The sequence below is a fragment of the Squalius cephalus genome (assembly GCF_949319135.1).
Source record: "Squalius cephalus genome assembly, chromosome: 16".
NCBI classification, from domain to species: Eukaryota; Metazoa; Chordata; class Actinopteri; order Cypriniformes; family Leuciscidae; genus Squalius; species Squalius cephalus.
Window position 1 is genome coordinate 16,835,702 of NC_137137.1, and position 12,340 is coordinate 16,848,041.

At 37.0% G+C, this 12,340-nt stretch overlaps 1 protein-coding gene across 2 annotated transcripts in view; it reads left to right on the top strand.

Moving 5' to 3' along the window:
• LOC307174156 (breakpoint cluster region protein-like) overlaps positions 1-12,340 on the top strand; it is a 44,577-nt gene that overhangs the window by 13,709 nt on the left and 18,528 nt on the right. For both annotated transcript variants that reach the window (XM_079897865.1, XM_079897866.1), the window contains exons 2-5: positions 6,127-6,305; positions 6,953-7,057; positions 7,220-7,405; positions 12,169-12,276. In XM_079897865.1, coding sequence (XP_079753991.1) covers positions 6,127-6,305; positions 6,953-7,057; positions 7,220-7,405; positions 12,169-12,276 — 578 coding nt within the window. The remainder of the gene's footprint in view (positions 1-6,126; positions 6,306-6,952; positions 7,058-7,219; positions 7,406-12,168; positions 12,277-12,340) is intronic.

Consider the following 12,340-nt stretch of genomic DNA (forward strand, 5'->3'; position numbering starts at 1 on the left):
TGACTCCTTCACTTCCCTTTGTACCAGTTCTGTGTTTGTCGAGGGGAGGCTGGACACATTGAAATGAAAAATGATGGTGTGCTGAACTGAGTATACTGTAGTTCCAGTAAATGTAACTTAATACTGTTGGTTCAAATAGGTCAAAACTAAACAAACATCTCCCTGAGCTTAGAGAAGTTTGTTTTCTATTGACTGTGGATAATTGCCACTAACCTAAATTGGGGATCATTTTTCAGTTTGTAGGGGAACTTTTTTTATAGGTTCCCTCTGATGTTTCGGATTCAAACTAAGGAGGAAGAAGAGTAACATACATGTATGACGGATATTTTACCTGCTTCCTTTTGTATACATCTTGTTCCTTTTCTTTTGTTTCTTTTGCAGGATGTCAAAGCGTTTTATCGACTTCAGGAACCCTAGAATTAATAAAATGGTAAAAACTAAATTTAGACTTGAAAAAGTACTTGACTTTACCTAGTGATATCTTATCTGTAATGTTGCTTTGGTGTTGATGTGACGTTGTAGATGGTGTGTCATAAACAGGAAGTTGCTTTATCCAAAATAGTAACAGTTGAATGGCTGTCAGTGCACTGAAGAGCTTTTTCCTGCCTGCTATATTTACTTCGTCTCCCTTCTGAGGGGAAAACAGCCCATCAGTTTGTCTTTGAGGTGTTACGGAAATATGAGACACAATAACCACATGCTCCAGATAAAACAACCGTAGTACCGGCAGGCTTTTAATACACATACATTGGCAACATCCTGTTTCATGAGGTGAATTTACATGTTAACCTGCCAAAAATGATATTTTCACACAACATAAATGTCCTGTTGACCTTCTGTTTCCTCTAAGGGGCCCATATGCACACATATAGAGGTACATTATTTACAGCATGATCTTTTTATCTGTGTCCATCTTCATGTTCGTCACACTGCTGACATCATAATTGTGAAATCTTTATCTGTGAAATGATTAGGGGATTTTTTTGGGAAAAAAAATAAAACATTACCAAGATGTTTAATACTTATAAATGTTTAGTTGTTTGGAGCACCGTTGATTTAATTCCATCGCATGATGAATACAAAACAGTGGGGTGTGTATATTAATGTTTTAAATAAAGGAACTGATTAGAAAGCAGTTAGACCATTTGTTGCATAAAGCTATATAATTATTATAATTTTTTATTATTTCTTTTTTTTATATTTATAAACTATTTGTATTTATAGTTATTGTACTTTAATGTGTATATGTACAATATATAAATAAAATAAAAAATATGAGTAATAATTTAAATATTCCAAATGTTAAAAATGTATATTAGCCTATATGCAATAAAAAATATACAAAACAACTACAGTATACATATCAGCCATTTGATATATCGTGCCTTCTTTGTGCTTGGCCCCAGCTATATAATTATTTATTTTTGCCTTCATTTATGACAGATTACACATGACCTACCACAACATTTTCACTATAGATTTTTCAGATCATCTAATGCGGCCTTTGAAAAACTTTGATCCTCGAGTTTAAAAAGACAGTTATGAGCAGCTGGTTGTGTTAGAGTAGATCAGTGAATCTGATCCTGAGATGGATTGTTCCTGGCCTTACACATCTGGTGCTTTCCACCCCCTTTGGGATCATATTCAAACATACGGATTAGGATGATCTGTGTGTGGTTTTGTGAGTGTGTGTATGCACATATTGGTGCAAGATAAAAGACTAAGAGTGGGGCGACTCTTTTTTTTTGGGTGGTTGTTGGTATTATCGCAGGATGGAAATGCTGATATTGCGTCATGAGTTTAATCTGCCTCGCATTGAACTGTGTGACGCGTTTGTATCCCCTGCCAGCGGACCGAACCAGCTGCGCTCGTGATTTTAAGTTCAGGAGTCAAAGCACTCTGTTAGTATCTTTGCCCTCTAATTTGTGGATTTAAACAGAATTATATAATAGCTTTGAGTGTTTGTCATTTCAGAAACAAATTCTCAGTTATTAATGTTTCCTTCCAAGGAAATGTAGGTCGTTATTTCCTACTTTGTTCCACCGAAGACCTTTTTAAGACTTCCTGGTTGAGTATGTGGGGCTGTTCGACACTGACACTGCTGTAGATGGACAAGTGCAGACATGAAATGGCTCCAAGGAATTCTTTACTTTCTAAGCTTTTGACTGGCGAACTGTGCCTTTATTATGTTGACAGTTGATTTAGGTTTCTTCATTAATGGTATTTCGCATAATCACATATATTCCATTTTGCAATCAAGTTTTTCAATATTTCACACAGTTCCTTAATTTCACCTTGACATTCTTGACACAAATATTGAACAGCTTTTGTCATTTTATTATAATTTTCACTTTCCTCTTAGTCTAGGTGTTTTAGCGTGTTTGGATGTTTGTGTGGATGTGTGTTTTTGTTGGAAAGATGACCTTGCTTCAAACGTATGTTTCCTGTGGAAAGTTGAGTGTCATGGTCAGACATCCCTGCACACTTCCTTAATGGCTGATTCACAGTCACAGTGACCAGTGGGTCTGTTCCACACACACTAATTCCATCGGAAGATTGCCGTTTTTGGACGTCCAATTTTACGACAATCCCCCGGTTTCACAGTTAGACCAGTCCCAGACTAAAATGCATGTTTGAGTTTTCTTAACCGAAAGCAACTTGCACTTTCATATCTTAAAATATGTCAGTGCCATTGTTTTGTCTCAAGATGCACACCAGTAATGTTTTTTTCTAAGCCATGTTTATAAAAACTACTTAAATGTCCTATTTGAACTAAGGCCTAGCCTAATCCTGGTTTAATCTAAGCCCTGTCTGTGAAATCAGGCCTTTGTATTTTTGCAGCGATTGTTTAAACAAGGGGTTCTCAACTTTGACCTCAAGGTCCACTTTCCAACAGAGTTTTGCTCCAACTCTAATCAAACACTCCTGAGCTAGCTAATCCAAGTGCCTTTTCATCATTTTAAAATGATGCAGGTTTTCTTCTGTGCTGTTGACACTGGCTTGGTGGGAGATGCATTCTGGGATACCTGGCTGTCTCAAGTTTCTTATTGAAAATAATCGTCATTTTAACCATTCCAGTCACATTTTTTGCTGCAAACCTTAAAAGCAGGATAATACATGGCTAGGTGTAGATTAGCTGTGGATAATCCATTACTTATATTACATTACATTACATTTCATTATGTACAATGTCCAATACTTTTGAAAGACATACTCAACAAGGCTGCATTTATTTGATAAAAAAATATGGTAAAAACAGTAGTATTGTGAAATATTATTACAATTTAAAATAACTGTTTTCTATTTGAATATATTTTAAAAATGTAATTTATTCCTGTGATCCATTACTCCAGTCTCCAGTGCTCCAGTGTCACACGATCCTTCAGAAATTATTCTGATTTGGCACTCAAGAAACATTTTATCTATGTTGTGTGAAAACTCTGATGCACTTTTATCAGGATTCTATGATAAATGGAAGGTTCAAAAGAATAGCATTTATTTAAAATGACATCAGGATGTTTGTATGGTTTGTATGCATATGAAGCACATCCATTTTCACAGTCCATGCGGCCTTGGTGTTAGCCACAGGAATTGTTTTGCTCATAAGCTCAATGCTAGTCGCTAATCACATAGTAACACTCGCTGCCCTTTGGCATGGCTCTTCCTTTTTTCATTCAGACAGCAAAGACCTCTCTCTCGCTATCTCTCTAATCTCGACCTCAACCTCTTTTCTCCTGTTCTCTATTTGTTCATGCTCTGTCTATTATTCTCTCTTTTAAGCAGGCTACATGCCAGGCCACTCAGCAGGACTGCCCTGCGTGCGCTCAGAAAACTATATATCAGAAGTTGAGACTGATATAGCTTTAGAACGAATGCAGATACTAAAGTTTCATGATTAAGAAGAACTGCAATGTCACATGAGCCTGACTGCAATAGAGATGATAATCAAACAGAAGTTTTAGCCTAGTTTTTGGTTGAGTATCTGAGGCACAAGCTGTAAAGGCTCCGCCCTCTTCTGGAAAGCTGGGTGGGGATCAGCAGCTCATTTGCATTTAAAGATACATGCACGAAAACGGCATGTTTTTCCTTCCACTGAAAAATGGTTATTTACAACATGGTATAATAAATTATCTGTGGGGTATTTTGAGCTGAAACTTCACAGACACACTCTGGGGACACCTGAAACTTATACTGCATCTTGTAAAAAGGGGCATAAAATGGCCCCTTTAAAGGCTAACATTTAAACTAAGGACTGCTCAATGACATATTTGTTTTGCTGTGGTATTGAAATCTCAGTGGTATTGCTTCTGGCTACTGAAGCTATCGTATCGTGACAACTCTAGTTTAAACATACTATGTACAGAGCAAGAGCTGTGAGGGATCAATGAGAGTGGATTTCAGTATTGATTTCCAGTGTGTGTGTGTGTGTGTGTACGTGTGTGTACGTGTTTTGTGTACATCTACAGAGCTCTTGACTGTAGCTTCAGACTTTGCCTTATTTGAGCTGATCAGGACACCAGATAAGACAGACACATAGTCGATATGCTTGCGTCTGGACATCTCACTGGTGCTGAGCTGTTCACAGACTGCAGGAAATGAATGACTGCTTTTAGACAACTTACTTTACAAATACAGACAGAGGGATAACTCACAATTGTCAGGACAGTCTATGAGGATTCATCATGTCTCAAATCACTGCAGTCTATGAATCACAGCTGATGTGAATGATAGCCGCCGTATATGATACACATGATATTGTAATTTTTCCTGGTTAATTTAGCTATGCGTTTCTTGTATGGAAAAGCGATTTCATTTTTGGGTGAACTGTTCCTATGAGAACAGTTGTGTTGTATATTTAGGCAGTATGAAGTGCATTTGTTTGGTTTCAGCTCAGCAACTCCTCATTTTAAAATCTAAACATGCCCAGTATATTAAAATGGCATCACTAATGCAGCTATTCATCCATGTAGCCCTTAATCCTCATCAATGGTAATTAAAACAAGAACAATGGTGTTGAATTATTCATTGCTATTTGAGTGATTAAGAGGTTTTAGTTTCTGCTCAATGGGGTTGTGTCAGTCTTCTCCTAAATGGACTGCTTTGACTTCAGTTTCACATTTCCGCCAGTGAGTTGGCGTGTTTCTAACTTGCAGATCATCTTTTCAGTGGCAGTAAAAGGGTCTCCGTCAGGACAGAGGCATGCATGAAGTCCTCTAGTCTTCCATTGTTCATTAGTTGTGTCAGGCTCGAGGAATAACAAAGAACTGACTCGACTTACTTGACTGACTCGCTCTTAAACTCATTCTTTTGGTTAGTATCAGTGGTATTCCCTGGAGGTATGGAACAAATACTCAGTCTATCACGGCAGCAACCAGATCATATGAAGAAAATGTTAGCTCAAGCTTATTGAAAAAAAGTCCTTTCTTTTTCCCAGAGTCTGTTTAAACAAAGGCAATTAATACCGTTGTATTACATTAAACAGTGCATCATGGCGGACTTTTAGTAGAATAATAAAAATAAGAATAAAAAAAAAATCCTTATATTGTCAGAGGAAACCATTACAATTCAATCGTTGCTTTTTACTACACACATTTTTAATAATTCAGTTGCAGCATCATGCATTAATAATGAACAGGGGGCTTAATTGAGGCTGTGATTTAGAGAGATGGTAGATAATGTTTCCAAGAATAAGTGCGAAATGGGTGATGAATTCCTAACGGCTTTGGTTGTCTTCGCTTGGCAGACATTATCTGTTGCTTTCAATTATATGTCAAGGTCTTTATTGCTAAGAGGAAAAAGCTCAAGTGGTAAGTCTTTTTGGCTAAGGTTTCAGTCCTCTGTGTGGATTACATTAAGAGATAAGAGATGTATGAGACTCTCTGCCTGATGAAGGATGTATTGATTATTTCAGGCACTCAGAATTAAGATTTATTAAGATATCACCCATGTTTGGGTGCTTGCCACTTATTGACAATGGAGATTATATTATGTACTAATATTTTATTGTTGTTATACTGTATATTAACTCTATTTTGAATTATTGATATGATTTCAAAGTGAATAAAATCATATGTTACACTTCTAAGTCAAGTATGACACCCTGACTTCTCTTGTCTCTATTTGCAGACATCCCGTTTAGCGGGACCCCGCCTCCAGCATACGTTTATGATGGCGTTCGAGGGGAGGACCAGCGTATGCAGCCTGACGTTGCATCCTACACGGATGACTCCCTCTCCTCTCCTCGCCTTCACCTAAAGGGTCGAAGCATTAGAGAGACCTCAGGGTCCCTGGAGTCCGCTAAATCAGTAAGGGACATTGATATACAGAGAACTACATGTAGCATTTGCTTTCATGATATCATGGTGTTTAAACACCTCTCTCAAATGTTTTTGTCATTTAAAAAGTTGCTTTTTTTGTATGATTTTTTTTATCATTAGGGTTGCATGAAATATTGTTACCGTATAGGTTATTGGCCAATATTTTTTTTTTTTTTTTCAAATAGGCTATATTGGATGTTTAAATATACATGATCAATGTATAATTAATGTTAATGTCATCATAATTAAATCTCAAAATGAATATTTATTTTTCATACTGTATTATAATGTTTTGATGATCATATTTAAACAAAGGCAATTAATTCCGTTTTATTACATTAAAAAAACATGAAAATAATTATCAGCCTAAATTTTTGCTTCAGGTTTAAGGGTCTTTTAACATCCGTGGTTATGCAAATGTGTGTATGCGCTGAACTTTTGTCCTCTGCATCCTTTATCTTTATTCTTTGGGATGGTTCCTATCAATATATGGGATTATGTAGTCTATATTTGATTACCCTGCTAAGGAATTCCTAGGGCCTTTAGACTGGAATGTGTGTTTTTGGCTGAACCCTAAAGGCTTTTGTAATGGGCACTTTCTTCATTCTTTCCACTCTCACCCTGGACATTCCCAGTCGGAGCTGGATGTTGAAAAAGGGCTGGAGATGAGGAAATGGGTTTTATCAGGGATTCTGGCCAGTGAGGAAGCCTATCTCAGCCACTTGGAGGCGCTCTTACTGGTGAGTAATACAGGACTGATATACTGCATGCTTACTCACTAAAGAGGGTCAGAGATCACCGTCAGAGAGTGGTGTTGAGCTTTGCACATTGCACTGCACCCAGATGGTTACAAATGGGAGCACATGGATCACCTTTTGACCCCCTGTTTTTTTTTATCACAGCCTATGAAGCCCCTGAAAGCTGCTGCCACCACTTCACAGCCCATGTTAACCCTCCAGCAGATAGAAACAATTTTCTTCAAAGTGCCTGAGCTCCATGAGATCCACAAAGACTTTTATGATGGCCTGTTACCCAGAGTGCAACAGTGGAGTCACCATCAATGCGTGGGTGACCTCTTCCAGAAACTGGTGAGCAGTACTGTATTATAAAACATACAACATTCATGCTGGATCTTTTGGTTTAAAACAAAAAGAAAAAAATACAAGATTTAGAAGATTAGAAGATATTAAAATTAGAAAAGCCTTTCATTTTTAAGTTATTAGGGGATTTTATTATGCAACAATTCAGCATTTCATGCAGTAATTATTTTCATGTAATGACAGACAACCGATAAATGACCGGTATTAAAACACTACTATTTTGTCTAATTAAATGAAAAGAAAACATTAAAACCTAAAATTGATCATTTTAAATGTTACAAGTGTATTAACTTAGGCATCACAATATTTTACAGCATGAAAACTTGAAGTATGAAAATGGATTATTTATTATGAGAGTTGCTAAAGATAACAATGTTCCTAAATTATTAATGTTATTTAAGATTAACATACTGAACATTAGATGATAATATAAAAGTAAAAATGGAAGAAAAGAGCATGCACAATTAAATAATAATAAATTAAGAAATCTCTAATAGCAACCGATACCCCATTTGACACCGATACATGTTTTCTGTAAAAAATGCATTTTCTATTCATTTGTGTTTCCAGCAAAGCTGTTATATTTTATGAAATTGTATCATATTACAAGATTTTGGCCAAACCACCCACCAGATGCACTATTATTGAAATCACTGGATCATAATGCACTATCATCTAATAATATGCCAGTGTTACTGTTATTCAACTGAATTGTGGTGTAACTTGATGCTGCCACATGCACGTGTCTAATTTAGGTAATCCATACATGATGTTTCTGTCAGACCACCCTAGAGAGATTTTTAGAGACGCAGTCATCATCAAAGCATGTCTCTCCGGTCCTCCCAAAGGAAAATTTCCTTTGATAACTGGTTTAGTGAGCTTCACGAGCAACAGCCACATCATTCCACTCGGCACAATTAGCTGTGGAAACTGAAACTTTACCCCCATCTTTATAGACGCCCGCAGGACTTGACGCTTGTGCAGATGAAAGCTTTTCAGAGCCACACGACTGCATGTAAAACAGATAGGGGGTCTTGCTCTTAGAACGGTGGGGCTGCGGTCAAAAATGCTGGGGTTGAAAGGTATTAAGGTGTTGTAGCCGGATCTCACGACAAACTAGAAAGTTTCTTTGCAGATATTTTTATTATTTTAACATGTTCTTTGAGGTTCACTTATAATTTTAATATCATTTTTTGCAAAATTTTTTTATTTATATGTAGAAAAATTCTTATTTTCTGACCCTCTGTCTGAAATGATCAGTTTTTATGGGGCGGCTCCTTTAAGGCTTGTCAGTAAACGGCCATGATGGCTAAAGTCATTGCATAGGAAACAGTATCACCGCCCACTTGCTATTGCATGTGAGTAATAAGTGTTTTGAAAACATTATTCATGTAAAACTGTCATTTACAGACAGAGCATTATAAAATCATTTACTTACGGTTTGGAGATGCAGCTGCTGTCAGATCATCCTTCAACAAAAGTTTCTTTGCGAACTCTCCATTACACTGTGCCTCGTTTACAAAACAAAATGCTCTGGACAAACATATAATCCTCCGACACGATCCGGGACGCCATTAAAATAAACCATCCTCTTGTTTCCGATGCATAAAAGCGAACGTTCTTTCTCTCTTCCATTTGTCCTGTTGTCGACAGACTCAAGTGCGTGGAGTATGTCATAAACTGAGCGCGCATCTGTATATCCAGTGTAGACAGCGTCAGTGATTATAATGGGTTCTTACTTTCGACGCAACGCTTACATCCAGTGTAGAAAAATGTCAGCTATTAAATGATGATATATAACTATTCGTCAATTTCTTGCTCTGTAGACAGTCATATGCAAATCTATTTTTCCTTGTAACTTTGCAGATCCGACAAAATATCAAAACGATCTATTTTAAGCTATGAAACTTTTTTCACTGGATGGATGTTTTGATTGAAGACCTCTTACATGTTTTTGCCTGGAACAAGGAGCATTAAAGATAAAATAATAATCTGTGTTTTTCACCGTCTTTTTGCCTTTCACATTATATCTCTGAATTGTGACTTTGTTTCTTGTATTTTACCACTTTATACACTACCGTTCAAAAGTTTAGAGTCAGTAAGATTTTTTTTTAAAGAAAGGATTCCCAAAGGATGCATTATAATGTAATGTTATTAGACATTTGTAATGTAACAAAATATTTATGTGTAAAATAAACATTGTTCTTTTGAACTTTATGAATTCTGAACAAAAAAGTATCATGGTTTCCACAATATATTAAGCAGCACAACTTCTTTCAACATTGATATTAATAAGAAATATTTCTTGAGCATCAAATCGGCATATTAGAATGATTTCTGGAGGATCATGTGACTCTGAAGACTGGAGTAATGATGCTGAAAATTCAGCTTTGCCATTACAGGAATAAATTACATTTTTAAAATATATTAAAATAGAAAATTGTAATAATATTACTCTATTGTTTAACAAATAAACGCAGCCTTGGTGAGCATAATAGACTCCTATAAAAAACGAGTTTTTATGTTTTATGCTGCAGCTCTCAAAATTGTGCTTCCATACATCACCTTTGCAATTGTATGAAAAAGTGAAAATAAAGTGAAATTTAGATGTAGTGAAAACACTACATCTTGTGCCCAGACATGATATTATAAAACAAAACGTACAGTTTTGAAAGCCGTAAATTAAAACTATGTAGTGAACTGTTGCATGGTGTCGATCTGCTCCACTCCGGATAAATTCTGACGTTTCCACGGTTGGGGTTTGGGTTAGAAACTTATCACCATCCCCTCTGGGATCCACGGCCATGGTTGTAGCTGGGAATTTAGGTGTTGTTTGACGTTCATCTCTTCTTTGAAATATAAAGGCACTGGGGTTGAGGAAGTGTGGCCGAAGGCTGAATTAATTGTTAATCCCACAATGATTATTTTTTTTAGCTGCAAATACCTTTTGTTATTATTTGAGGCATTAGTGACATGTAAAACGGAGCATTTTTGTGGCTTGTTCCTTTATCTTTGTGCATTTAGATATGTTTGCATGGAGGGAATATTTATAACGCACAAATATTTGGGGGAATATGCCATGTTCCTTACCGTATGTATGTGTGTGTTTGTGTTTGAAATGACAGTTCTCTTCCAGGGTGTGTGTTTTACACAGCGAGGGGTAAATAAACAGGAAATCCCACTGGGAGACATGGTCACACAGAGCTTTCAGTGGACAGTGAGTCCAGTGTCTGCTCTGTTTCCCAGAATGCATGATGTCATGGTGCAGGAGTGCATGTGTCTGCCCTGGAAACCCACTCACTGCTGGGCATTCCCTTGCCCTCTCCCTCTCCCTGTGGACCGCCAACTCTCATGCCATGGGATTTACTCCCCTGACTCCTTACACAAGTTTAGTCCAAAAATTGTCTCAGATGTTGTTTTCATACTGTAATGAATAGGTTCAGGCCAGTGTTTCCTACAGAAATTAGTCCACCCTTCACTACATTTATATACTTATACTAATAACTTGCATTAAGTGAGTCGGATGTCGATAAAGTAACCGCTCTGTTCAGTGAAGGATTTGTCAGACTGATTCAAACACATCTTTTTAAACAATTCATAAATAAGAACAGCTTTTAAGAGTTTTAAAAAAAATCAGAAAACACTGGTCATGTTTTATGACTCACTAAAATGAACCGGCTCATAAGAGTCATTTGTTCGTGAATCAAGATACACTGGTCAAGCTGCAAGTTTTTGACTCACTAAAATAAACCGGTTCATAAAAGTAATTTGTTTGTGACTCAAGATACACTGGTCAAACTGTATGTTTTTGACTCACTAAAATGAACCGGCTCATATTTGTTTGTGAACTGGTAAACACCAGTAGAAATTTCCTGACATTATTCCATGATATTACATTATTTCAAGTGTTTATCACATTCAATATGAACTGAGAACTCCCATTCACAGCTCAAATAAAATATAACACTTTTTGCCATGCCACTGAAGATGTGTCCTCAGAACACTTCACTAGAGGAGAGTCTTTAGAAAGTGCTTCTTTTCATTAATGGTTCTTTTCACTCTTTTAATGAGTATTCATCTTTTATCAGCGAGCGGAGTTAACAGCACGATGTAATCCGTCTTTTTTCTGATCTCTGGGTAATGATGCTCATATTCTGGATCGCTCACAAGTTTCCCCAGTTGCAGTATAATGGCTTTGTTGAAGGAAGTGCTTAACCTCTCTGTCTCATGACAAGCCCCATCACAAGTCCTTCTCTTATTTACCCCAGTGTTGGCAGCACTCGAGATGTTGCCATGGAAAATGCTTGTTACGTGTCCATTTCACAGTTGTTGTCTTTTGAATGGTGTTTTTTCTTCACGACACAAATGCTCATTCACCAGAACATTTTGGCTTTGTTTGCCCCAAGTCACTTCTCCTTTGTTTCAGTGTGTGTTCACTCTGTTAATATGTCCTTTTTAGACACACTTTATTGTGTGTTTGATCTTTTTAGATAATAATAGTTTTCAACTATATATATATATAGTTCAACCAATTACGTCATTGTCATAATGTGTCTGTTGTGTTGAGTGCTGTTGTCTTTATGTTGGGTTAGGCTGGTATTAATACCAGGCCACGTAAAACTGCCTGCTCTACCTTTGTAAGCAGAATTAAGCCGATGTAACATGCATGAGTAATCTGCCTCTAGCTCTGACTTTTATCTTTAAACCACCTTCTCCCTCACTCTCTCCTGTCGTTTTATCTTCCCACACAGGCCAGCCAGCTCGGCGTGTACAGGGCTTTTGTGGACAACTATAAGGTTGCCGTGGAAACTGCCGAAAAGTGTTGTCAAGCCAATTCTCAGTTTGCCGAGATTTCAGAGGTCAGTTTTAAGGGCGCTTACATTATACTGTCAAAGCAAGAGCTGATATCTTTGCCTCTTTGGA